At 35.8% G+C, this 26,630-nt stretch overlaps 4 protein-coding genes and 1 long non-coding RNA gene across 8 annotated transcripts; 2 read left to right on the forward strand and 3 right to left on the reverse strand.

The window, feature by feature from the left end:
• LOC18603704 lies at nt 149–908 on the forward strand. The gene has a single exon (XM_007035812.2). It carries the CDS (start codon nt 345–347, stop codon nt 846–848), a length of 504 nt encoding a protein of 167 aa, XP_007035874.2. The 5' UTR covers nt 149–344; the 3' UTR covers nt 849–908.
• LOC18603705 (DUF724 domain-containing protein 3) lies at nt 1,085–4,279 on the reverse strand. The gene is made up of 4 exons (XM_007035815.2): nt 3,355–4,279; nt 2,495–2,977; nt 1,682–2,164; nt 1,085–1,350 (listed from the first exon to the last, which is right to left on the reverse strand). The coding sequence occupies exons 1-4, from the start codon at nt 3,787–3,789 to the stop codon at nt 1,339–1,341; spliced, it is 1,413 nt and encodes a 470-aa protein (XP_007035877.2). The 5' UTR covers nt 3,790–4,279; the 3' UTR covers nt 1,085–1,338.
• Nucleotides 4,084–6,615, reverse strand: LOC18603706 (serine carboxypeptidase-like 33). Of its 2 annotated transcripts, XM_018119928.1 has the most exons (10): nt 6,192–6,609; nt 5,999–6,106; nt 5,788–5,883; nt 5,610–5,702; nt 5,447–5,535; nt 5,103–5,354; nt 4,864–5,009; nt 4,689–4,784; nt 4,509–4,614; nt 4,084–4,362 (listed from the first exon to the last, which is right to left on the reverse strand). In XM_018119928.1, the coding sequence occupies exons 1-10, from the start codon at nt 6,472–6,474 to the stop codon at nt 4,216–4,218; spliced, it is 1,416 nt and encodes a 471-aa protein (XP_017975417.1). In that variant the 5' UTR covers nt 6,475–6,609; the 3' UTR covers nt 4,084–4,215. The 2 variants fall into 2 exon arrangements, with proteins under 2 accessions (XP_017975417.1, XP_017975418.1); XM_018119929.1 differs by lacking the exon at nt 4,084–4,362 and having other exon boundaries at nt 4,538–4,627; nt 6,192–6,615.
• On the reverse strand, nt 7,449–12,200 carry LOC18603707 (beta-glucosidase-like SFR2, chloroplastic). Of its 3 annotated transcripts, none has more exons than XM_007035820.2 (10): nt 11,804–12,200; nt 11,119–11,509; nt 10,805–10,943; nt 10,097–10,263; nt 9,470–9,691; nt 9,107–9,275; nt 8,777–9,010; nt 8,534–8,683; nt 8,308–8,437; nt 7,449–7,923 (listed from the first exon to the last, which is right to left on the reverse strand). In XM_007035820.2, the coding sequence occupies exons 1-10, from the start codon at nt 11,973–11,975 to the stop codon at nt 7,727–7,729; spliced, it is 1,971 nt and encodes a 656-aa protein (XP_007035882.2). In that variant the 5' UTR covers nt 11,976–12,200; the 3' UTR covers nt 7,449–7,726. The 3 variants fall into 3 exon arrangements, with proteins under 3 accessions (XP_007035882.2, XP_007035883.2, XP_017975601.1); XM_007035821.2 differs by having other exon boundaries at nt 9,107–9,278; nt 11,804–12,199; XM_018120112.1 differs by having other exon boundaries at nt 8,777–9,275.
• Nucleotides 16,648–18,009, forward strand: LOC18603708. The gene is made up of 2 exons (XR_001927351.1): nt 16,648–16,793; nt 17,108–18,009. It is a non-coding gene; the product is annotated as an uncharacterized LOC18603708 (long non-coding RNA).

Consider the following 26,630-nt stretch of genomic DNA (forward strand, 5'->3'; position numbering starts at 1 on the left):
CAAAACCCAGCCGGATTCAGCTGAATAATATAGAATAAATAAAGCCCAGAAAGACAAAAAGGGTGAACTTGAAAAGGAGAACATGATGCATTTCCAATGTTTAAGTTACCGGTAAACGTTCTTGTTCTGGTAACAAGTGATTATTGTCGTGAAAATCAGTTCTTGGGGGGTTATAACATGAACTTGGGCATTGCCAAAATGACCACGTAGCCCTGTCTCTCCAATAAACAAAAGGCGTTTAATTTGAAATGATATACCATTCCAATACTCCACCTCCACCTCAAAAACAACCCCCTCGATCCTTGTTCAAACCAAAAACACCGCACCGAAAGTGAAGGAGAAAGATGTGTCGGGTAACACAAGAAACGAAGCCCAAAGCTGAGGTTTATTACGGTGACGAAACATGCAGAGAGAAGTTCACGTCGTTGTTAGAAGCAAAAGGCTTGCCAAATGGCTTGCTAACTTTGCAAGACATACAGGAATGTGGATACGTCAAGGATACTGGCTTTGTCTGGCTCAGACATAAAAAGAAGACGGACTCGTACAAGTTTAAGGATGTTGTCATCAGCTATGACAACGAAATCACAGCTTATTTCGAGCCGAACAAGATCAAGAACCTGACCGGTGTCAAAGCCAAAGAGTTCATGATTTGGGTCACCTTGACAGAAATCTACGTCGAAGAATCTCATCCTTCAGCATCTATCACATTCAAGACTCAGGTCGGCTTGTCCAGATCTTTTCCGGTATCAATGTTTAAAGTTCAGACAGTCATGTTTCATGAGGAGGCGGAGGAAGAGGAGGGAAAGAAGGGCAACTGTGCAAGAAAGAAGCTTTACTTGCATGTTTAAAGTTTCTTAATCTGTGTATTTATTTTTCCTGTTTTTTAACTGTTTCTGCTGTTTACGTCATGATCTTTTTATATATGTGTAATGTGTGGAAAGTAAAATCATCCGGTTAGAGCAAGGTAAAGAAAAGGGAAGAATATGCAGGAAAAATGCTTGTCGGGCAAGAATATGCTTGAAAATGCCCAATTCCTGGATCCCATCTCCTCTTCCAATTACTCACGTAACCGCAGAGATAAAAGTTAGGTAAAAAAGACAGCTGCTAGCTTAAACTTGGAAGAGAATAAACTTCTTTACAAGATAGTATCAGATAAGTCAGAGAATAAACTTCTACACAGAAAAGATGTCAGCATTGCACCTGGGCGGCGCCTGCATTATATAAGACATGCTTTGAGTCATAACACCAGAGTGCAAATGAATGACAGATACAAAAGGAACACCAAGGTTCAGACACAGTCCATGACTGACTCAAAATGGTTGCAAGTCCCTCTGTAACTCAGCTAGCATCCTGAAAAGAAGACAGTAAACAAAGCATTAGTTATAGTGGCTGTATAGAGAGTGTCATTGCGTGAGATATGAGACTGGTTCTGATGATTATGGGCAAGTGTAAGAATCCTCAGAATGCAACATGGATATGTTTCTTATCTAAATACAAGAAATCCTCAAAAGTCAAAAGATACTTCCTAAGTGGGTGTTGGTAGTTATTTCTGTGGCCATATACAACTGGGAGTTTCTTAGGTGGAAGCCATAGGTTGCTTGAAGGGGAGAAACTGTAGTGCGAAATAGCTCTAATAAGAAGATTGATAAAAACTGTTCTTAGCAATGGCTGCTAGTCTTACCCTGGAAGCAATGACCCATTTTCCATTAATCCATTCTTGATGAGGCCTCAGATCACCATGTTCAAATTCTAGTTCCTCATTTGTGGTCCGGAAGTAGACTGTGTACCTCCAGCCAGTGAAAACTTTAACGATTTGACCAATCCACCACCCATCATTATACCAAGCGTCAACATTCTCAAGCAATTGATAAGGATAGGCATGCTCAGCATGAGGGGGATGGGGCCTTATGTACGAAGCATATGCCTCTTCCCTAAGCAATGCTTCTTGATCTTCTGTTTTCAGCGTCAGATATTCCACCAAATATTTATCATTGCCTAATGAGTCAACAATGACAGCAGAAAACCAAGAGCCTTCAAAACCATATTCATCACTTTTGACCTCTACCTTCATTCCCTTAGGAAATTTTGCCTTAAGCCTTTTCTCCTTGACAGCCATCTTGTGTAGCAACTTGTTAGAGTTAGTTAGCAGCTGTCTTGATGTTTCCTGCATGTCATAGCTTAAGATATTCAATGCATATTGAAAGAATAAATAGGAAACATAACAATCATGGAGATTGTTTATGTATAGAAACACAGCTAAGCATAGCAGGATTATTTCTTAAAACCATGTAACTTACAAGAAAATCTTTCCCCAAAAAAACTGGAAAATATTCATTGCTATGGATGATTAATTTTCTGCAAAATCCTACTAGCATGTTCCTTCTTTTCCAATTTCTCAAATGACTTACAAATTTTCATTGAACTAGGTACTTGATGTTGCAAAACATATCAAACTCCACCAGAATAAATTATAATTAGAATCTGTAAGTCATACCTCAGAAGCAATGGTCCATTTCCCATTGATCCAGTCCTGATGAATCCTCAGGTAAGAGTGATCAAATTCTAATTCCTCATTTGTTTGACTGAAATAGACAGCATACTTCGGTCCAGCGAGTACTCCGGAAATCACACCAACCCACCACCCGTCATTATACCATGCATCAACAACTTCACGCAGGTGAAAACTAGCAATAGGTGAAAGTTCAGGTGGACATGGTCTGATATGGCATGCGTTTGCTTCCTCCCTGAAAGGCATTCCATCCTCTGTCCTTAAGGTCGTATACTCCACCAAATACTTGTCATTCCTGATATATTCGACAACGACCGCACTAAACCATGAACCCCTGAAACCTTCTTCCTCCCTAGTGACTTCCACCTCGTCATCCTTTCGAAGTTTGGCGTCTGCTGCTCTTTTTCCAAATACAATCTTCACTTTGACCTTCCTGAATTTATCATCCTTCTCCTTAGATGACTGAGTCTGTAATTCAAGGTTTTATCAACTTAGAACATATTTTGAACCCAATTGCAAAACAATTATTACATACAGCATTTAAGTTCAAAACCCAGGAATTGAACCCGGAACTTTACATTATGACTCCAACAGCTTTTTCCAAAATCAAAGTTCTCACTGTAAAATGAACCACTCACCAACTTAACAAATTATAAAGGTAAAAGCTTTCATCCAGATTAAAGATCAAAAACAAAAACCCATCAAAATTAATTCAACATCAAACATAAATACCACCTAAAAGAACATATAATGCTCAGTAAGACTATAATCGAACAACACATGCACTTGAACACTAAACAAAAGAACCCATCATTAAAAATTTTAAAAATGAAGCACATTTATACCCGTTCAGTGAAAGGCGGGACCCAGGAGCCATCATCCCATTCTCTGTGAAGCCTCAAGTTACATTGCTCAATTTCACTTTCTTCTTCTTTTTCTCCGTTTCCATCAAAACCCACAACATATTTGGAATTCTCAAGTATATCCTTGACAACCCCTTTACGCCAGCCATTCTCCCAGTGGGCGTCGACGGAGTCTCCAGGTACGAAGCAACGGTTCGGCTCACATGGCGGCAACAGTCGTAGGTTATTCAAATCCACATATTCCTTGACGTGTTTGGTACCCTCGTTGATGACTTCGTACTCCACGAACACCGTATTCTTCTGCGTTACCGACGGGAACCGAAGCACCGTCGCCGCGTAATACGCGCCGTTTGGTCGCTTCACTTCCACTCGGTCGCCTTTGCTAATTTGGCCTTGTAATTGTCGTCGTATTTTCATTTTTTTTTTCTTTTCTTATATTTTCGCGAGAAAATTTGAGTTGAAAACAGAAAAGAAAATAAATGTAGCCGAGAGAAAGAAAGTGAGAGAAAGCGTGAGAGCAGAATCAGTGTCAGACAGACCAGCGATCACCACATAAGCTCGATGGCGGGATACTCTGAGTTGTTTCATAAATGCCCTTCACAAAGGATTTTAATTACGGAACTAGCCATCTCTCATTCTCAAACGAAACGACGGCGTTGTTTGCTTGAAAAGGAATCCGGGCATCTTACCCGGGTATCTTACTTTTGTAACTAACAACAATAGGTAATATGCTTTTCTTAACACAATTTTTACGAGGGAAAGGAGGGAGTTGAAATGATCCAACTACCCCAATGCTTAATCATTACTAAGCTTAAAGACATAGGATAAAATGATTTGCTCTTATTATCTATGGATGGACAGCGGTTGGCTGGACAAGAAAGAAGCGATGAGGGTGAGAGCCTCGCCGGGTTTGTTCAATGGCACCAGGTGACCAGCCCCTCTCACCGTCACAAGTGTCAGCCCTTGGTACTCCACCATCCTCCCTCCAACCTGTTTAACATGATAAATATCACTTTCAAATCATACTGAAATTAATGTTTATGTGACAATGGAGGGGAGATTTCAGTTTAAGTCTCTTATGAATGTATAGACAGGATGAAGATTGCAGCACACAGGGTTAAAAAAAGTAGTGAAACCTGATGGTTATGGAACCAGGACCGCCATGGTGATTTGAGAGGAAGCCCCAAGGCTTCGACGCAGTATCGAGAACTAATGAATGGTACTCTTCCATCCGTGTCCCCACTGTTAAACCAGACTAATCATTTTTTATCAAGTTTTGTAATATCCATTAATGGAAGTATGAACATTGGTTATACCTGTATATCCATATCTTCAGGTTTCCTTTGATGAGCTTATGGTAGATGGGTAGTACGGAGAAAACAGAAAGATTGTATGTCATCAAGATAGAATCACTGGCAAAAAGGAAAAATCATGTTGGGATTCTTATGTAAAACCTACATGCTGATTAATACATGGAATCAGGATACTTACCTGCAGCTCTCCCATTTTCCTCCTCTGCTGTTTGCATGAAGGGATGTTTGAACATCTGCCCGGTTGAAATAATCTTCTGCATATTCAGAATAACATTGATCATAACCTCCAGGGATCCTCATTCTCCTTAAGCCATAGTTTTTTACCTGCAAAATGGCATTCTTACATCATATTTCCATCCATGACTATATCAGAAAATTTGTTCCTGCAGACTCGAAAGCAGCAAGATAGATATTCACCTTACTAACAGCTGATGAACTAGTGCTGTTAATAAGACATTTGGGGGCATAGATATTATAAATATCGATTTCTGAGTATTTGTCAAAGACTTGGTTGACAGCATCACCGCATTCAATGGACCAGTCGAACAGCTTGAAATCACATACTTGCTTCACTTTGTGGTAGAGCTGGTCTGGGATTACAGAATGGCTCCAGGCATAGTCCATTATGCCAGTGTAGTCATGGTAATCATTGGTTATCGGATTCCCTACCTGCAGCACATGCATTACCTTAGGGCTGTTTTGCTCCAGCATTCATGGAAATGGATAAAATATAACTTCCCTGGCGTGTGTGAGTTTCTTACCATAAAGCCTTTGAGATTGATGAGTGGATACTTAATTCCATCCTTGTTCCTGTCATACACGAGCTCTGCTAGCTGAGGCACGTAATGGCCTGCAAAACAAGAAGAATGATGATTTATTTATAGAGAGAGAGAGAAAGGGGGAGAGCATCAAAACATATCTTACCCGCATAACTCTCTCCTGAGATGAAGAAATCATGAGTTTTGAACTGTGGAAATCTTTGAAGCCAGTTCACCAAGAAATTGTAGGTGTCCTCAGCTAAGAGAAATGGTAAACTTAGTTAATTAATTTTTTGTTTCAATTTGTAACTAATTAAATATCACTTCTACAACCACTGAATTACCAACAAAGGCATCGTTCAATTTTGTAAGATCAGAAGATGTATTGGTGTAAGAGAAGCCAACTCCAACAGGAGATTCTACAAACAGTATATTGGCCACTGCAGGAAGGAAAAAAAAATGATCTTCCTACCCGAAATTTCTAGAATTCATTCATAGAGTAATCGATTGTATGAATGAAAATCAAAGTAGATGAGGAGAAAGTGGTATAGAAACCTTTATTCCAAGCATATTTGTTGAAATGAAGGTCACCACCATTTTTACCAACTCTCAGTGGACCCAACTCCGAAGCTGCACCATAAGCTATCGAGGAACAACCAGGTCCTTCATTTAAGAGCAAAAGGGTAAAGAGTCAAATATATTGTAGACTCAAATTTATTTGCAAACTTGCAATAAATGCTTGCATAACCTCCATTGAGCCAGAGCAGTAGAGGCTTCTCGGATGGTTGAGACTGAGCTTCAAAGAACCAGTAGAAAAGGGCCCTACCATGCTCTTGATTTACAGTGATGTAACCTGAAAACTGTGAGATAGATGGGCTAGGCGGCTGGCCTGGTAGATTGATTACTCTATCAGATTCCTGAGCTGTCAGGTATGCTCCTGACCCTTTAATGTGAGTAATTAAGAAACCAAGAAAGAAATATGTGAATGAGGGAGAAGTTGAAACTCTTTTAGATGGAGCTATGGTGCCCATTTCTGTTTCCGAGTTCTGCAACTCTGCCACAAGTTGCAAAGCTAAGTTCAGAGAGAGTTACTGCATTTCAACATCTTGACTTGAAGTAGAGGGAAAAGATGGGGTACTTTCACTTGGCTAAAAGAGTTGACATAAGGAATTGAGTGGCTGAGATCAATTGGGAAACACCTTAACAATGTGATAAACATCACCTCAAGCTTTATTTTTATCATTGGTTTTTTGTATGGTAATGTTTGTTGCGAAGCTCATTAAGTCGTCATTTGACTAGTTGAAAGAACTATGTATGTAGTCCAAATAGCTTTCTTTCAATGATTCAGGCATCACATATTTTTATAAAACTTGCTTCTCAACTTTTAGCAATTATCTTCGCACATGCCAATCATATATTTCTTTCTGTTTTTTCTTTTCTTTTCCAATCATATATTTCAAAGCTATAGGAAAGAGTGAAAAGGTTGTCCTTTGCTAAAGTAGGCCAGAAAGAACTTGGCTAGTACCTCTGCCAATTACCATCCAAGAGGTGACAGGGTAAGCCAGAATCTGCCATTCAAGAAAGGAAAGCCCATCGTGAAGATGCGGTATTGCTCGATTCTCAAACGATAAACAAAGAGGGGGAAAGAGCAGGTGCATGAGAAACCATTGCATACACTATGCTTTTATAAAATTTCTCTGAAACTGTCCACCCAAAAGCAGAGAAATGATTAGTTCTATGATGATAAGTTGCTGCTTGCGAATGGTGGGATAACTATCACAAAATATTTCAGCCTAGGAACAGGAGGAAAAATTGAAAACACTGGTAAGAGTCTTCTATAGCAACAGCATTCAGAGAGAAAGAGAGAGAAGCACCAAATCCTGGTTTCAGTGCATTTTCACCATCTAAATCCTTTATCCTTGAGTATGCGGAAATCGTCAAAATTTCCAAGTTTATTTCTTGAGCAGATCAATGATAAATCTTGAGCCAAGTACTTGCCTGGAGATACAGCTGAAGGAAAAGAAAGGTTGCATGTTTGAATCACTATTTACAAGAACATAAGTCTTTGCCTCTTAGGGAACTGTACAGACTGAAGAAGCCAAACAGAAGAAAGAAAAATTCAAGGTATGGGGCTGCATCTTAAGTATTCCATAGAAAGGAACCAAAATGGGAAAGAAGATTTCTTAACTAGATTAGAGTTGATACACCTTGATTTTAAAATGCAATAGTCCCAACTTTAAGTAGAAATGTTGAAGGAAACAAAAGAACAGCATGGACAGGCAATCAGACACTCAGTTCAAGAGGCTGAAGAACCAATTCAGGATCAACTTTTTTGGACTTTCTATTCTTTTTGAGGGAGAAAGGTCGAAGAAGGCATCGTGCTAAGCGGCTTAATGGGTCCTGCAGACCTTCCATCTCATAGTGTCCAAAACGCCAATCTCGTTCAATGTAAGGTCGCTGTGTAGGTTTATCAAGGCCTCCTACAAACCATCAACAGTAATTATGATTCAAGTCATATTTTGCATTATATAGCAAAATTTCAGCATGTGCCGGCCGCAAGGCCATTTTAAAGTGACTACTTCGGACATTCAATAAGCATGCACAATAGTATAGTGCCTTGCATGTAATGTATTTAAGGTTGTGCCAATGGACTCGTATGTTTTTATTTAAAGTTTAGATGTCAAACCAATAAAGAGCAACTTCATTCTATGTTTGGTCTTATCTTGAAATTTTCATGCTCATTTCTCATCACTATTATTGTCTTTCAACAGTGAGGACCGAAATCATCCACAATTCATTTGGATGTGGGTAATCATAGATCATCCTAAAGTGGGGTTTGGGATAAGAAGAACCTGCTACAGTACCTGCATACATCAGACCGTATTTATTAACTGCCCGATAGAAAGGTCTTTTTTGCTTCTCTGTAGCAGCTTTTTGAAGTTCATTCCATGCTCTCGTCCTGTCTTCACGTGTAATTTTACCTGTAGTTACCACCTGAAATCAACACACCTTGTGATGTTTCACTATAAACACATGAGAGTAGCATTAGGAAGATCAATGATGGAACATCCATGTGAAAAAGAACATAACCTTGGAAAATAGGTAATATGAAGGACGTGGCACCCGAGTAAGATCATTGGCACGGTCAACTGCTACAAGTCCAAACTTGGGACCATAACCATCAGCCCACTCCCAGTTGTCGGAAATAGTCCAAAAAAGGTAACCAAGCACAGGGACACCCTTTAATCAAGCATAAGATTTAGTACCTGGTTCTTGTAAGTAACTAATTTCAGAAAACCAAACTCTAGATTTTGTTAAAGTTTACAGTCAAACCTTGATCATTGCTGCATATACAGCAAGCAAATGTTCTAAAAGATATGGTGGACGGATCACGTCTGTCTCATCAGAAACCCCATTCTCTGTAATGATGAAGGGAACTTTAAGGTGTTTGTATCTTTCATGGAACTGAATCAGCATTCGAAACAAGCCATCTGGATAAACCCCTCGCCCTGATTCACTGTACTCATCAGTCTCTACTAGCTTCAGTCCAGTACCAGATATCACTTCCTGGTACCAGAAGAGTAAGGTCAATAGGTTTATATGTGCAGAACAAAACATTGTTCTGTTAACAGGGCAAAAAAAAGTCAAGCAGGAAAAAAGAACCTGTCCATAGTAGTTTATGCCCATAAAATCCAACTTGTCACTGATACTATCCACATATGGGAAAATGGTGAGAGAATTGGCCAATGTAACAGCAGCAACATCAAAGAGACCATATGGCCGCGTAAATGATACATTATGTGCTACCCCAACTACTTTGTTTGATAATGTGCTGCTGAAATGAAATAGAAATTGGAATGTCACAAATTTGTGACAGCAATTATAAATATAGAAAATCAGTCAAACGGGGTGAAGACATGTATATCTATGTTTGTTTATCTCCAAACACTCAATAATCCAACTTTTTTGAAATATGTGAATTTTTTTGACAAAACCCCTTTCTGCAGAGTTTCCATAAGGAGAAACCTTTGTTCATGTATAAAGTCATACGCCTTTGAATGTGCAATAGCCATCCGATGCATGACCTGTTTAAAAACACCAGTTGGTAGAGCAGAAGTGGCAACCTCCAGCATATCAGGATGACCGCCAGGCCAAGCACCCGCACAATATGTGAGCATACAGAAGACATGAGGCTCATTAAATGTTATCCAATAGTCAACCATATCGGATACTCTGTTGACAACAAGCCTGCATAGTATGCACACAAAAACAAAGTTATGAAACTGGTAGGACGTACAAAAACAAGTCATTCTTAAAATAAAACTAGCATGATGTGGCTATTATGAAATATGAAGTAAAATAAGCAGCCTTATTCAATCTGTATCATAATTTGAGTTAAAGTTCAGTTAAGAGCAGCAACGAATGAATGTTGAATTCTTACCACTCTCTCACCTAGCAACTGTAAATTTTATTTCCAGAAGTTTACCAAGACAGTTACAATTGTTTATAAAGCTTCCTTGTTGGCTTATACAAAAGAAAAATGAGAATAGAGTAGTCATCAGTACAACCTAGATTGCATTAAAAAAAGTATGATTACTGAAATCAGAGCTGCAAAAGTATAGAATTTAAACTACTACTTAATGGAAGACTTACTTGGTAAAATCTATGAAGTAGTCAACAGTTTTATCCAGCTTCCATCCACCATAATCACCAGCCCAGGGTGGCAGCGAGTGATGAAACAATGTGAGCATCACCTTCATTCCATAGGAGCGAACTCTGCTGATGATCCACTTATATCGCTCCAATGCTGCATAATTAACCTAAATAGCAACACCTTACAACCCAACTCAATGCAGACTCATTTTACTTGAATATAGGAAAAACAAGGAAACCTGGATGTCATACAGGTGTCTTAAATTTGACCAAAAATTTACATTTTATAGGCAAGGGATCGTTTCCCCAATTCATCACCTATATGGTTGCATTATAAATACCCTCCTACTTGTTTCCCTTTTACTTACTGAAATCCAAGGGTCCCTTAACAGTTATTGTAGATGAAAAGGACACCCTTATGTGTGGTGACAGGTGCATATGAGAGAGAGAGAAATTGGCATATATTTGAGCTATGGCTGAGCATTTGAGCTGTCACCATAACTTTCAGATTTGTAGTGAAAATTTCTGTTGTCACCCCCATGGACATGGAACCATTTTTTGATTTTAATACCAAACCAAAACTAGATCCAGAGTGAGTTAGAATGGCATCAACTTGACTTAGTAAGTTAAACTCTAGTACCACTTGTTATTCTATATTATGAAAATGGAAAAACAAAAGATGATTTAGTAAAGTAGCACGAAACTTACAGCATCCTTAAGCCCATTAACTGGCTCCTGTGGCATGATTCGAGACCAGTCTATTCCCATTCGAAAGACACTGATGCCAGTATCTTTAGCCAGCTTCAGTTCCGTGTCAGGATCAGACCAAAATCTCAATCTCTCCTCCCTGAAACCAATTAAAGCAATCCGTTTCTCAAGTCAACAACAGATAAAATGAGTCTCATGTATATAATGATTAACCAAAAAAGTTGTAAAAACAAGAGAGAATCAGTTAATACATCCTTCATGCACCCAGGACCCATCTTGTAAATAAAGGCATCACATTACATTATAAAGCTTACGGGTGAGGAACATTGTGCCATGCAGCTACATTATGATAGCATTCCTCATTTGAAGCAGGCAATTTTCCTTCTGCTTTTTCTTCTTCCTCTACCTCATCGTCTGCAAACTTCTGGAACCCTCTTATCATGGCTTCCATGGCTACCTTAAGAGGCTTCTTCTTCTTCTTAACCATCTCGTTAGACTCTTTCCCAGTTAATATAGCTTGATGAGAGCTACCATCAGCAGCAGCAGCAGCACCCATCACTGCATCAGCTTGCAGCTGATCATCACTTGTTTCTGACTTGTGACAAGGAATTTCTTCTGCAAACTGTAGCCAAGCATCATGTAGCCTGTCTTCAACATGTGCTGGCGCTGTTGCTAATCCAAAGAAAAACACATTTTCCCCCTCACCTGAACACATAACCACCAGATAAAATTATTAAAATTTAAATGCCTCAATTTATCACATAATTAACAAATAATTAATTCCATACACTGGGAAATTTAATTCTAAGACTAAAGCCATCTTTCTACAATCAAAGAGACCAACATAAAGCCATAAATAAGCCAACAAATTCAAAGTTTTCCATTCCTCATACACTTCGAGCTTCACTCTGAAATCCCAAACACGCAGCTCAAAGGCTAAAGATTACCGAAACTAAAGTCAAAGAAACAAAAGAAATTACTGGTTTAGTTGAGTGTTACCGTTGACATTGAAATCAGCAAGCGTATCAGAGGATTCGTCGATGGGAGATTTGAACCGTCGGAGATTCTTTTTCCGGTAACGAGAGAAAGACAAAGCGTTGGCTGCGATAGACACCGTCAGAATCATTCCGACGAGCTTCGTTGCCGACAAAAACAGCGCTGTGAACGCCATTGTTTTTGTTCTTGTGTTTCGGACTTCGAGAGTGGAAACACTTGCTTAATGGCTAAAGCTTGAGACTTTCGAGAGGGTAGTTATCGTTAAGACAGGGGCCTGACTTGGGAACAACTAGATACGTCCACGTGGCAGTGTTCCGACAAGGATATAACGGAATCCTGGCTTAGCCTACTACTTCACAAGGCGAGTGCCGTGCACGCCTGTAACTTTCTTAGTTTTTTTTTTTTTTTTCCAAAGAGAATGAACTCAATGTTGTCGTCATCCATGACATAAAAGAAAAAATTATCATTATCAAAAATATTATAATTAAATGTTATTTAAACTTAATCGTGAATAAAAATATAATATTAATCGATTAACCAAATTAAAATCGAATTAATCGAAATTTTTGTACTCAAGCCCAAATTTTTTACTTTTACTTTTTCTATGCTAATTGTAAATTAAATAAAATTAAGTTATAACATCTTACCAATATTATAAATTTAATAATATTAAAAAGGTTTCAATGAATATAAATGAAAGAAAAATTTATAGTAGTCAAATTGTCCACCATGTGAATGTTATATTTCCCAAAATCATGAAATAAAAATTCTTATAATCTAATGTTATTTAAAAATTAATCAAACTAAATGAAAATAGAGTGCTGAGCAAAAAAAAAAACGAAAATATAGCATTAACCAATTAATTGAATTAATCGAAATTTTTTGAATTCAAGTCTAATTTTGCTAATTTCATTTTTTATACTAATTACAAAATAAATAAAATTAAATTATGAAATCTTATCGATGTTATAAGTTTAATAACATTAAATTGTTCCAACAAACATATTTAAAAATATTAAAATGTTTCATAAATATAAACCGAAAATACGTTAAAATATACTTACTTATGTGTTTAAAATTCTAAATTAATCAATTCGATTAATCAAAACAAAATTTAAAATTGAAACCCATCAAATTAATCGATTTTAATCACCTTCACTTCTAAATTAATCAAAAAATTGAATTAACCAAATCGTTATAATCAAATTTATTCAATTAACTTAATTAATTAAATTTTAACTGAAAATTAAAATTAAGTTGTGATCATTGGGCTTGAAAAGCAGGTGAAAGTCATCCAAAAAGAAGGAAAAGGTGGCATGATAGGTTCGACCCAAAATAGAAAAATGAAGCCCATAAGCCCACAACATTGCCCCAACTGGACCAGGCTGGCCTGACCTAGCCGTCTGCAGTCACCTTGGCCCGCCCACAAAAAATACTGAAGTTAAAAATCTCCAACCCTTTACAAAAAAAAAAAAAAATTCAATTTCTGAATTGTATTACTTTTAATATATTATTAATATTCGATCGTAAATTTTACATATTAAAAATTGATAGAAATAATAAAATAAAAAACTAAATTGACCGAATTCCATCAATTTTGATAAATTATTTTCATTAACGTCACCGAAAAGAAAATTATACATAATTTTTAAATTGCATGAAGCTGGTGAATGGTCCACATTTATTATTATTATTATTATTATTATTATAATTATTATTATTAGAGTGAAGAAGGGTGAATTTTTCAGCGCCAAGTATTTTTTCCAATGAGTGTTTTTGTCAGCATGTAAAAGTGGGTAATAATCAATTAATGGGGTGTGGCCCTAATTACAATGAGAAGTCGTGGTCAATCTGCAAAAATGAAATGAGTGAATTTCTTGGTGTGGGCCTTTCAAGCTTCAGAATCAGATCATTTTTCCACCAACTGCAGCCTCTGAGGCTTCAACGGGTGAGGAAATTTTACAGGGAAATTGGGTATTTCCTGTGCAGTTGTTTCATTGTCTTAGAGGTGACATGTACCCGAGTGGAAATACCTTTATCTTCGTCCTGCACAAATTAGTCACCAATGAAGGAGACTGCAGAAAGTGATGAAGTGCAATGAAAAAGGACGAAATGGGCTGTCACAATTTAACCTGGAAAACAGTAGGTAGGACCACCAAGCACCAAGATTTTTCAAAAAATTAATCAATCCTTTTGTCTGCAAGAATCTTTGCAGGGTTTTTGTTCCCGAATGGACCTCTCCAAAATATCACAACACAACAGCTCTCCAATTTGGACTCACATGCACAAGGAAAAATCAGCAAAGAGAAATTACTTTCAAAATTTCCTCTGAGACATGTACGTGAGAATAGCATTCAAAGTCTCCAACACCCTTTTCTACTTTATCCCCATCTTCAACATTATTGGTTTCCTGATTTGGTTATTTGAACGTCTCATACTGCTTTGAAGCTTTCATGCAGGGCGGAGAGCCGTATGGTGTAGCTGCATGATTTGCATCCCCCTCTAATGATTTCTTCATGTAGTGGGATGTCTCCTAGTATTTCAGTGATTCCTTGTCCAAACATTGTTTCTTTGGTTCAACAGATTCAGGGCCTGATGTGTCACATCAGCTTCCCCAATCTGATATAGGCAGAACAATTTGCTGCTAGCAACTAGTGCAACAGCTTCAAGTCCAATGGTAAAATTGATGGTTCTACCCAGCTTTTTACATTGACATTTTCGCGGTGTGAAAAGAAGGGGTTAATTTTAATCTTACATGCACACACGGATAGGGCGACGTACGCAATGGCATGGGCATGACATGGGGGGTTCAAAAAGCAGGCACGCACTGCAAGGAAAGGGCCAAAGGGGGGGGCGCTATAGAGCTAGAGCTGGACCGCAATGGCGCCCTTCCCCCTTTGAATCAGGGAATGGAACTAAAGCAGCAGCCATATGGATCAACTGATAGTGGGACAAGCATCATGATTTCATGAGCCAAAACATAGAGTGGAAGATGTGAACCAGCTTAGCCTGCCGCTGCCCTCGTGCCTGCCCGGCCTGATATTGCATATATTTAGGGGCGGGCGCGTAAGGCACTCAAGCTTTTGTTTTTGTGAACACAACAAAGTGAGACAAAAGCCAAACAAGTTCAATTAGGCCAATGTCATCATGTATTCAAACTCTACTATTTACCGTTGCTGCTTCCTATGCTAAAAAGTCATATCAGTACGTACCTGACCACAGGATGAAGGCTCTTTCACACATGCATGGTGTAACCATCGCTTTCAAAATTTACGATCTGCTTTAAGACACTGGGTTTCAAGCATATTTTGCTTTGAATGCGTTTCGATTGATCATATTCAGTTATATTTATTGGAAGGCAATGGTATTGATCAGTGAAACAGAAGTCTTAGTCAAAACAGAGTACATACAAGGCTATAATGTTTACAACAACACGTTATAGGGAAATTAAGCTTGACAGTACAACATAGAAGTTTCTATCGCAATTGATCTCTCTTTCAACAAGTCTGTTTGTTAAAGAATTAACTTCTCTGCAGATTTTTTTAAACTTGTAATTATATATATTATATTCTTTCTAGAGCTAGCGTGGAATTAATAAATAAACTTGTAAGTTTGCGTGTGATTTAGTGTTGACTGTCAATTAAGATGCTAGAAAGTGCGCAATGGTGGGAGGATCCATGCCAAAAAGTACAGTATTAATTAATGAAGAAACGCAGGCCAAGGAAATTGGGGAAAGGTGCGAGAGATTATAATTTCGAATTATTTTGACCATGTCTTAGGAGACTGTGATCGCTATGCCTCCTTTGCTCGCACGCCCTCCACCTCGAGGTTCCATACTTATTCCCCCACAAAGCAAAGACCCAACACCTAACAATTTTTTTATTAATTGCGGTTTGAGCTTTAGAAATTTCTACGATTTTCGATATGGTCCTTCCATTCTTTGAAAAACCAAACATATAGGTACTTTTTTTAATTCATTTAGATTTCAAATTCGGCATCACCTGAACACAAAGAATTTGACTGTCTAAGCTCTAATTTAATTAGTTTTGACCCCCCTGCTTAAAGACAGTTCATTAGGTAATTTATTAATTAGCTGTACTTGGATTTGCTCGTTTAGCTTATTCCTTCAATGGCCAACACATGGCCTTTCATCAACAGAAAATTAGGTTTAAAAGGTCGCCCAAAATTTTATTTTCTAATAATTTACCCGCCCTGAATTTTTTAACATATGTGTGTATATATATTAAAAAAAATTTCAATAAAAAATGTTCGTATGGTAAATTTAATTCAATAAACTCTATTTTTATTCTCTTTGTTAATTAGTTGCGTCCCCAATTCATAAGAGATAATTAAAAAGATAATTAATTATCAAAGCCGTCTGAACAAAAAATAAAAAAGGGGGAAGATTTTGTTTACACAGTCATTGAATATAAATTATTAGGTTTTTAACTTATAGTTAGAAGGTTGTTTGCAAATATGGTGAGAAGATTGATCAAAAAAACATATATATGTATATATGTATATATATATATCTATATATTTATATGTGTGTATGTATGTATATACAAACATAAAAATCATCTAGCTCGACAAGTGTAGGGCCAAACAAGGCGTTGATAAAAACAGCATTTAATTTTTATCAAGTAAAAAAGTGCAAAGCTGATAGATGAAACAGACTCTCCTTGGTGTAAGCATATGTCTTGGTGTAAACATATATCTGGAATTTAACCTGCTTTTTTCATTTTTTTTTTCTTTTTGGGGTTTGGACCTGTTGCTTTCAGGTCCATGGGCTGGCCATGAGATCTCTCCCTTTTTCTACTACTCTCTCTGGCTTTATAAGCCTAACCATCTCTCACTTTTTCCCTTACAAAAGGGACTTCACCTTTCCCTGTGCTTATTATTCTCATTAGCTGTCTTTCTCTAGAAAATATGGAGGAAAAAGAGAAGCTTTCAGAGAAGGAGAAAGCAAAGCACAGGCTTCCACATCCACAGGGTATGGAAAGCCTTTTAATAGAACGTCAAAGCTCTCTCTCATCTTCTTTTTTTTTTTTTTCTTCTCTGGCCTGTCATCATTTCTTCTCTGTTGCACTTCCAGCAGGTTCAAACGTTCCAATCATTGAAATTAAAAAAAAAAAAAAGAACAGAAAGAATTTCTTCTACTGTCATGCTCTTCTTGGTTTTTGTTGCTGCTGATTGATATACATCTGTGGCAATTAATTCATATTAACAAAAGAAGATTAAGATTTGTGTTTAATCAATTCTGATATCATATTCAGTAATTAATTCTTCATTTCCTATGTCATGCAGGTCACCTACTGATGCATGGGAGTATGATCAAGGGCAAGCGAGTACTGTCAAGGAATAAAATTATTGATGAATTATTTCAATTTGGTGCCTGTAACTCCTGTGTGACAGTGGCTTGTTCATCTTAATTGGGTGCTATCCTACCTGAGCTTTTTTTTCACTCTTTTTTTTTTTTTTTCTGCCCTTCATTCTTACTTCTTTCGATTTCTTTTTCTTCTTCTTTTCTTATCTTCTTGACCTTGTAAGACCTTTTCTTGACCTTGTAAGACCCCGTTCGGTGTTCCTTATCTTTGTTTTTCTCTCCGCTTCAGACTCTATATCAGAACTTTCTGATATAGAGTTTGCGTATTCTTCTACCCCATTCCCGCCCAACTCTTCTTCTCCTTCCTTGTCTATCCCTCCTGAGCTGTTTGAATTAGCCTAGCCTAGCTATAGCTAGCTAGCATCTCTCCTCAAAATTGTTCTGATCACATGCCAGAAACGACCACCTGATCAACTCCCATTCTGGGGTTCTGCCCCCTTTTTTATTCCCCTTCCTTAACATGTAAACATTTAGGAAGAACTGCAGTGGTGAAATCTATGTTTGAGGTTGAGTTTGTAACAGTGGTTGAAGCAGTATCAAAAAATAAAATAAAATTACATAGCTATGTACTGCTCAGAGTTGTTTTTTTGTACTTTTATCAACAGTAAAAGCTTTCACTTTCTTATTCTGTTAAGGCCATCAATGTCAATTGTTATTATATGTGCAGAAATATGCTTTGCAGGCATCAGTTTTCGTTGTTTTATATGTTGTTGGGCTGAGTAGCAAGAGAATAAGTATTCTCTCAGATCTGCTTGTGTGGAAGAGTTCTCCTCGTGACTGCTCTTATGTACAATAACATATCCACTGTATTATTGGAGTTCTCTATCTATATCTTTCTCACTCTCTCTCCATAACACTTTTTCTGTACCAAAAGAAAGTTGTTCGCACACAAAAGCTGATTACCCCACTGTGGGGAAGTTGGACTTTTTTTCCTCCATACCTCATGAATCAGGCAAAAGGAACCCAAAAAAGGGGCAAGAGAGAGACTTAATGCCCTTTAATTCTCCATCCATTCTCTTTTAATTTGCTTTCTTCTTTAATGCAAGACAAGTTGGATATCAGTGAGAGACCCTAGACAGTTAAAAACTTTCATTTTGTAACATTGCTGGTATATATGATTGATGATGATCAGTACGAAAGGAATATATACTTCAGAAACCCAGTTTGACACAGAGAGAGAGAGTGGCCTTAAACTCATATTTCATGCCATTTCAATACAGTACACTTTTTTTAGACGACTTGTCCTAGCCAAAAAGAAAAAAAAAAGGTGAACTCTTGGGAATGTAGATTGCTGTTTTTAATGCTTATTTTTACTTGAAAAATCTTAACCAAGTGTTATATAATCTTGGTCAAGCCTTTTAAAATGGAATCCAAAGTAATTCCACTATGCAATCAGACATGTACCACACAAATTTACATGTTTGAATAGTGTCTTTCACTCTCTCTCTCTCTCATAATCTGTATAATCTTACACGTGAGTAATGCAACAAATTTGTAATTTAGAATCCGAGAAAGAAAATGAGACGGAGAGAGTAAATAACAAGTGTCGTCTACACCATTTGTTAAAGATGTTAGTATTGCCAATTGCCATTGGCAAAGTTTTCACCCAAATTCAGAACTTGCAGTCAATATTAGGTAGGCTACATGACTTTTCAATGGGGGAGTTGGATACGGTAAACTTTTAACAAGCTAAAATGGTGAATCACCCAAGGAAGCAATAGCTTTACTCTCTTTTTTCACATTTCAACATTAACATAATTGACTCTCGAGATTCCTATACAGCATTGGGAATATGTCAGCATCATCAAAACAACAATTCTAGGCAGTTTTGGCTCGAACAATGACTTTGGCTCTACCAAACCTATCACTTCAATTATTTGTCGAAAGAAAAAAAGAAATTTGTCAGCCCTACCTCAGAGAATATATTGATTCAACATCTGTCCCCAACTATGATGTTAATCTAACATGCATTGTGAAAGGGACGTTGACAAAAAAAATGTAAGGGTATAGTTTAAGCAACGATGAAGACTTCACATGGACCTGAAATGATTCAAATATTGTTTTCTGAAATAACAATACATACGAATTCGACCCAAACATACGGCAAAAAGCTCACAAATCAGATAAGTTGTGTCAATGTTACATCCAAACCCCACCCTCCCCTCCCCTCCCCTCTCCCAAAGAAGAAAAAAAAAGAAAAGAAACTTTTATAGGTTCAAATGCTTACTTGCAGATGAATAAATCTGAGGTTTCTTCAATTCCTGCAAGCAGGAATGATAAGAGTTCAACGTACAAGTGCCTTTTATGTGTTTTTGAAATCTTCTGACTTAAGGTTCCTCTTTTATGCTCCTCATAGTCAAGAATATTTTAGATTCCTGTTAGTCTTTTATCGCATTCCAAAATCGAGATATAACACGATTATATTATCTTGATGACAATGTTACTTTCGTAAACAATCCATCTATATAAACTATTCATTAGTACATATTATTTAGATATAAAAACTCAACAAAAGTAAGAGTTCAACACACAAATGATTTTTATGTATTTCCGTTTCAATATTCTGACTTAAACGAGTTTTTCTTTTATGCTTTTCTATTAGTATTTGCCACGTCTGGAATCCCATACATAACACGACCATATTATTTTGGCAAATAGCCCGTCCTTATAAACTATTGGTTTAACTTCTTCTTCTTCAACATCAGAAAGATATTTATTGGATATAAAAACCTGATATAATCACGTTCAGAAAAAGATTTGTGTGAAGGGGGCCAGTCACGACATTATTCTATTCACATTTGCTCAGAGAAAAAGACCCCTTTATAGATTACAGCTTTGTGTTCTTGTCAAACAAAAAGAAATTCTCAAAATTTGGTACTTAGTAATTATCATCCTGTTAGACTTTACTTTAGAAATTTGAGTACCCAAAAGGGGGAGGGCGAGGGACGGTGACTTCTAGCACAAAATGATTGTGTCTGCAAGTGGGCATTGGAAAGCTGTAAGGCTTTTTTTCCAAAAAAAAAAAAGGAAACCCTTTTGTCCTATGCCTCTCAGCCATTTACTATCTCTGTTGTCTGTGGCAGTGAATTGGGGGGGGAGGGGGGAATGTGACAACATAAAAGCTAAAGCCTTCGACTTGAGGTTTGATCCGCAGCCTCATGATTTCTCTCGTATCCTGTTTCGGCTCTTTTTGTGTAAGGTATTCCCAACATCGGGCCCCCTTTTGTTTTTCAAACTTTTTACCTTCTTTGTGTAACATACTAACATGGCTCATTCATTAGGTTTTCTTTTTTGCTTCCAAATCATTCTTTTCGTGACCTCTCAATAAACAGCATATCAGCCATTGGCTTTGATTTTGACAAGGAATTAAAAAATTGGGTAATGCTTCTCTATTGGAATCATTATCTCTACGAAGAGATTGAAATTCGGATTTCTTTTTTATCTCGATTATTAAAATAATTGTGCAAATTCAATAAGTCGATGATTTTGTTAATGAATCAATACCATTAATTCGTTAGCAGAATCATTGAATTATTGAATTTATACAATTATACACCGACTTATTTTGTTTCCTTTATCTTGTATTTTTATCGTGGATATAGATTTTGATTTTTGACAAGAAATTAAAAAAAAAAGAGGTTAGAAGCAAATTCCAAAGATTACTTATAACCTGTAAGGATTATGCATAATCTTCTCTCCAATCCTCCTTTTTTGGTAATTAATTTTGACAAATATGACAAACAAATTCGACAAATCAAGCATGGTTAACTAGTTCTGAATTTCCAAAAAGTACTCAGCTCAAACATGCTAGCAGAATTACTTGACTCTTCAACAGCAAGATTTGCTTATGAAAAGGGTAATCCTTTTCTTTTTTTCGATTGATCGAATGGAGCAAAATTATTACATATCTCGACTAGACAATGCCCTTTTAGATGCCTTCAAGCCACAGTTTTCGTGAAAGTATTTTCGATGTCTAAAGTTTTTTCTCGATCAAATACATATATATTTTACTCAAACTTTCTCATACTAAAAATTTAATCAGACTCTCTCTGTCCTTATAAAGATGAGTATAAATAAATGCTTTTTATAAATATTTAGGGATGGAGAGAATTATTTCATGTATAATGCATGAATAGTTATTTATAAATGATTTATGGAATTAGAATTATCCTATTCCTAGGCTGTGCGGCAGATATGTATGTATATAGATAGGGCTGGACCCTTGTGAAGGTAGTAGCTAAAAAAGGCTTAAAATAGATCATGGATGGATGGGCCAAGGACAATCTGGGTCTGGGCTGGCAAAACCATCCTTTCAAGTGCAAGCGAGCATGCAAGGATTCATGTACATGAATCCTTTGAAGTTTGTACAAGGTTGACCAATTAAGAAACTGAAATTTTGGTCCATTTTTTTTTATTTTCACAGAAGGAGGAGATCCTTTTGGGTACTTGAAAGTGAGCATGGATAGCAAGCAGGAATGTCCTAGAGATGGTACTAACTACCCTTTGAATAGGTATCCATAAATATTTAAGTCGATTATATAAAATATGGGTATTTTATATTCAAATTTGATATAATTTTGAATAATAAATTTAATGAAGAGTTGCTGTTGTTGAAAATGTAGTGAAAAAAAGAATTATTACCATTATTTTTTAGCAAAAATGGGGGTCCTTTTCCTTTCTCGAAATTGTTTTCCTTTTTCGTGTAAGAATTGCTATGAAGGAGTGGTCAAACCAGTAACTACAAAGAGAATGCCAGCTTTGTGTATGCGATGTGAGTTGTTTTCCTTTAACTTATTTTGTGTTCAAAGGACCACACGAGTCCGCCATAGCCAGGCTGATCTCACCCAATAATTGAACTTTCATGGCAATTAATGCTCGTTTGGCTTGATTTATTTTTAATTTATATACTGTTTAAAAACAAAAACTAGATCAAATAAGATTTCGTAAAAAGTTTTTAAATAAAATTATTTTTTTAAACAATAAAATTTGAAAAAAAAAAACTTTAATTAGAAGCTTTTTTTAAAAAAATAAAATACGTCAGCTTATTATGATAGTTATTTTTTCCTAAAAAGATCTTCCTCTCAAAATATACTTCATCCCTTTCTCCCTGTCGATCTTCCTCTCCTCTCTCCCTTTCTGTAAATCATCATTCTAGAGTTTTTTTTTTTTTTGTTCTTACAAAAATTAAAAAATATATATAAAATTCAAAACAACATTAAGGTATTATTTTTTTTCTATTTTTTTTCATTTTATTTTTTATCTTTTTTTGTACTTTGAAAACTCTCTTTATTGATTGATATTTCTCAATTTATTGTTTGATATGACAATTATGTGATGTTTATTTATTCTTAACTTTCTTATGGTGTATATAATATTTGATGATTATAATTGAAATAATTAATTAAATAGGTCAATGATTGTTGAGATAAATTAAATGAAAATTGAGATAATATTTGTTGATTATGATTATTGAGATAATATTATTCATGAAGGTGAACTTTGTTAGTAAGGACATCAATAACTAACGTGATTTTCCTTAATTATTATTATCACTTTAGACTTCTCTTCTTTTTTTTTTTGGTTTTTTTCCATTGTTAGGGTTAAGAGTTCCAGTAATCGACTCACTACTTTCTTTCATCTCTCATTTTTTTTATTTGATTTAATTTTTTTCTCTTGATTTTATTTATTTATTATTATTCAATAAAAAAATATTTATGAATTATGTGTTACTTATAAATTATTTGTGAAACTTTTTTTATGATTTATTATTAATTATAAACTTTATGTTATATACAAATCCTTTTAATATTTTAAAAAATTTATTTTAAATAGATAAAAAATAAAATTAATTTTTTTTATTTTGAACAAAGAAATTCGTGATTAATAAAAAGTTATTTATTAAATACCCTTTATTCTAATTTTAACTAAAATTAGAATATATATAAGTTGTTTTGCCAAACAACTTATCTATAAAAAAGGGCTTATAAAAAGTAAATTTATCAAACAATTTTAACTTAATTTTAAAAACTATTATTTTTCATAAAAATTTTATAATAGCTTTTAAGTTAAAAAAAATCAGACCAAACATGCTTTACTCTAATTCTATTGCCTGCCTGCAAGATTGAACCTAATCTTAGATTATTCTTAATCTCTAAATTATCCACAAATCTTTGCCAAAACCACTACTATATATTTGTTTATATGCAAGCTTTGGTCTTCAAAGTTTTCAAACTATCAACCACTCCAATGACTTTGACATGTATGAACCCTAATTTATTCAACCCAGACATATCAAGGTTTCATTCCTGAAAAGGACTTTGAAAACTCACCTCAGCTAACATCCAATTGTACTAATAAGTTTTCTTCTTATTGATTAAGCTATGAATAAATATCTGATGTATGATTTTTTATTAATAGATTTAACATGGTGGTGACAAGCATGGATTTCCAAAGAATATTCTTTAATTTAAAAAAAAAACAAAACAATTATTGAAGATTTTTTCTTCACCTCCAAGTAAGTTTTGTTGGGTTGATAAGTATTCTTCCCATTTATTACAAGAATTCCTTTTACAAGGTGCATGCATGTGAATTGCATAAAGCAAACATGACTTTTCTCCTAGAAATTAATTAAGACTGTATACAGAAATGTTGAAACAAAAAAAGGGTTTGCTTTCTTTGTTCTGTTTTCAATAGGAATGAAAAGGAATGATTATCCTTTTGTTGACTTCCCCACCTCAACATAAAATTATTTATGAAAATAGTTTATAAGTGTTGTATGATTCTTAAGTTATGGTTTTCTTTTATTCTTTGTTTTTTTTAGTTCATATTAATTTAAAATACATCAAAATCAAAATTTTAATTTTAATTTTTGTAAAAGTAAAAAAAAAAGAAGATAAATATATAAAGACGAAAAGAGTATCATTGCATACAATTGATAAATGGCCAACGGATGAAAAATGAGATCAGGCCCGATGAATATTTCATTGGATGAAATATTATTTTTTAAGCTTTTTTTTTTTTCGAATTTCCTCCATTTGATTTGAAGAGTGGGAAGGCTTACATATGAACCTACCATCAAGGAAGAACCCATGCTTATTCATTTATGCCAAATTGAATAACAAAAGGAAGACTTCCTTTGACACATTCTTCTTCCCTTCTTCATTTGATGGCAATGGGGTTGATCAGTACAAAACGCACCAACTCAAACACAAAATAAAACAAAATGTTAAAAACTGTCAAGTGACAAATCAAAAGCTGCGGTCGGTGTGTAGTTTAGCCTTAGGCATGCTTAATCTGTCTCCTCCTTTCGGGCCATGGCCCATTCTTGTTTGCCCTATTTAAGCCTCTAGGGTTCCCTTATCCCACCCCAATTATAAATATGAAATCTCCCCATGATTTCTGCTATACCCTTAATTTTGACAAGAACACATGCATGCATGTACACTATTCCATCCACTTCATATAGTTTGTTCAATCTTGGGGGTATAAGCCATTAAAAACTAATGCATCATGCTACATATAGGAAAAATTATGCAAGGATGGATCAATCGAGCGAAAGTTGTGCAAAAAAAAATTTTAAAAATCGTTGTTTCCATATGTGAATTATATATATACAAGGTTGGGGTTGTGACGTTTAAGACTTATCTTTTTTCTTTCTTATAAGGGTAATGTCATAGTGGCATGTTTCTTTCAAGTTTGAATCTATTTTTTAGGTGACTGTTGTATTTATTTGACTCTATTATTGTATGGGGGGGGAGTTCTTTTCACAAAAAGAGGAGGGGGGAGAAGGAAGATAATGAGTTCATTGATTAAATCCTGACCTGAATCTTTATAGATATATTTGAAAGCAAAGGATTGATTAAGAAAGATGGGTGTTGGCTCAATTATTGCATGTCTTCCTTTAAATAAAATTGAATGCATCTTCTGTCTAATGTGTTATTGGTGGGTTGGACCTTCAGATTGCTAGAAAGCAGACACCTGATTGGGCTTGAAATGGGCAACCACTGCCATGTGGCACTTGAAAGCCATAAACAAAATCTGATCCTTGTGAAATAACAAGTCAATTATTCATGGCTACCCCAGAATTCCTTTTAGGTTTGTGCATGCATATATAAACCACACCTGATAATAACCATATATAGGAACCTGAACGATTCATATCTCTTGTTATTCAAAGAGTTAGGTCCGAATACATATACACTAATGAATAAAATGAATTGGATAGCAAATGATGCATGTTCCCATCAATTCAGGATTCATGAACAGTAGTCTGTATATGCTATATATATAGAGATACAATTGGTTTTCAGACTTGCCCATTTACCTTTTTCTTCTGAATCAATTAGTGGTGTGTGTGCCAGGTTTCTTTAATTAGTGAAAGGGGAGTAAATGTGCTTACAGAGGAGTAGCCTATTAAATGAAGAGGGAAGGCTAGAAATGGGTTGGGAAAGAAAGAGGGGGGGAAACTTCTCTTACCTTTCCTTCTTGCTTTTCTTGTTCAATAAGTTGGTCTTTTGCCAATTTCCATGGAAGTAAGTGTAGAGACTGTGGACTACATGGGAATGAGGGAACCCCCTACTTCATTTAAGGGGGTCAACAAACCATTTTAAATTTCCAATATATGCTACTATTAGAAGCAGATTGGGTGATCTTAACCTTACTTTTAAATCCATCCAAGTCCATTATTAGACACCAAATTTGGACAGAATGAATTATTAATATAAAAAGCTTGGCCTAGTATTGTCTGATTGCACACTCTTAGCACCATCTGCTCCAGGAATAATATGAAGTTGTCTAATATGATGCCTTGCACAAACTAAGGAAAGAAATCCAAAAAATGGCCAAGTAAATACTTTATAATCCAACATCCAACAGTTCTACATTATCTATTGTCAATGTCCTGAGTGTAAAATCTTCGGTGTCTGGTGGGTAGGTGCCATGGAGATGTGCGAACAACCCAGGGAACCTTAAAACCCAGAAATATATAAAGAAGGAAAAACACGTGGAGTTGAAAGGTAAGCCTCGAAATCTGAGTGCGACAGGCAAGAGTTCTGGCCAACCGTGGCTCATGTCAACAGTCAGCACTGTAGGGAAATGAGTCAACAAAATCAAAAAACCATGGAGAATATAGTATTACCCCTTCTGTTTACTTGCAACCCAAGGTTTAAAGTCAAAAAGGGTTCGTTGAGAGAAGGAAAAAGGATTAAATTAGAGGGAGGGTTAAAAAAACAAGTCAAGGCAGAGTGAGGAAAGTCAACTATTTTTTTCTGAAACAGGCATTTGCTACTTGTACAGTTGTACTTCACCCAAGGTCTTCGATTCCCTGAATCATCAAGAGGAACAGATTTTAATAATAAATCCCTTTTAACTTTTATCAGATTCTCTTTGTTTTCTTAAATATCGTAGGCTCTCACGCTTCTTTTGATAACACTCTTGCCCTTCTTC

This window comes from Theobroma cacao, chromosome 4 (assembly GCF_000208745.1).
Source record: "Theobroma cacao cultivar B97-61/B2 chromosome 4, Criollo_cocoa_genome_V2, whole genome shotgun sequence".
Classification (NCBI taxonomy): domain Eukaryota; kingdom Viridiplantae; phylum Streptophyta; class Magnoliopsida; order Malvales; family Malvaceae; genus Theobroma; species Theobroma cacao.

Bases quoted from the DNA above. Each gene is read 5' to 3' on its own strand.
- LOC18603704 (XM_007035812.2), top strand. From the start codon at position 345: ATGTGTCGGGTAACACAAGAAACGAAGCCCAAAGCTGAGGTTTATTAC.
- LOC18603705 (XM_007035815.2), bottom strand. From the start codon at position 3,789: ATGAAAATACGACGACAATTACAAGGCCAAATTAGCAAAGGCGACCGA. The intron at 2,978-3,354 runs GTATAAATGTGC...CTTGAATTACAG, and splicing joins TCCCGCCTTTCACTGAACGG to ACTCAGTCATCTAAGGAGAA. The intron at 2,165-2,494 runs GTATGACTTACA...TATGACATGCAG, and splicing joins AATGGACCATTGCTTCTGAG to GAAACATCAAGACAGCTGCT.
- LOC18603706 (XM_018119928.1), bottom strand. From the start codon at position 6,474: ATGGGCACCATAGCTCCATCTAAAAGAGTTTCAACTTCTCCCTCATTC. The intron at 5,703-5,787 runs GTAATTCAGTGG...CATTTCTCTTAG, and splicing joins ATTGAACGATGCCTTTGTTG to CTGAGGACACCTACAATTTC. The intron at 5,010-5,102 runs GTGAATATCTAT...GCCATTTTGCAG, and splicing joins GTTCATCAGCTGTTAGTAAG to GTAAAAAACTATGGCTTAAG.
- LOC18603707 (XM_018120112.1), bottom strand. From the start codon at position 11,975: ATGGCGTTCACAGCGCTGTTTTTGTCGGCAACGAAGCTCGTCGGAATG. The intron at 9,692-10,096 runs GTAAGTCTTCCA...CATACTATGCAG, and splicing joins TACTTCATAGATTTTACCAA to GCTTGTTGTCAACAGAGTAT. The intron at 8,438-8,533 runs GTTATGTTCTTT...TGTTGATTTCAG, and splicing joins CATATTACCTATTTTCCAAG to GTGGTAACTACAGGTAAAAT.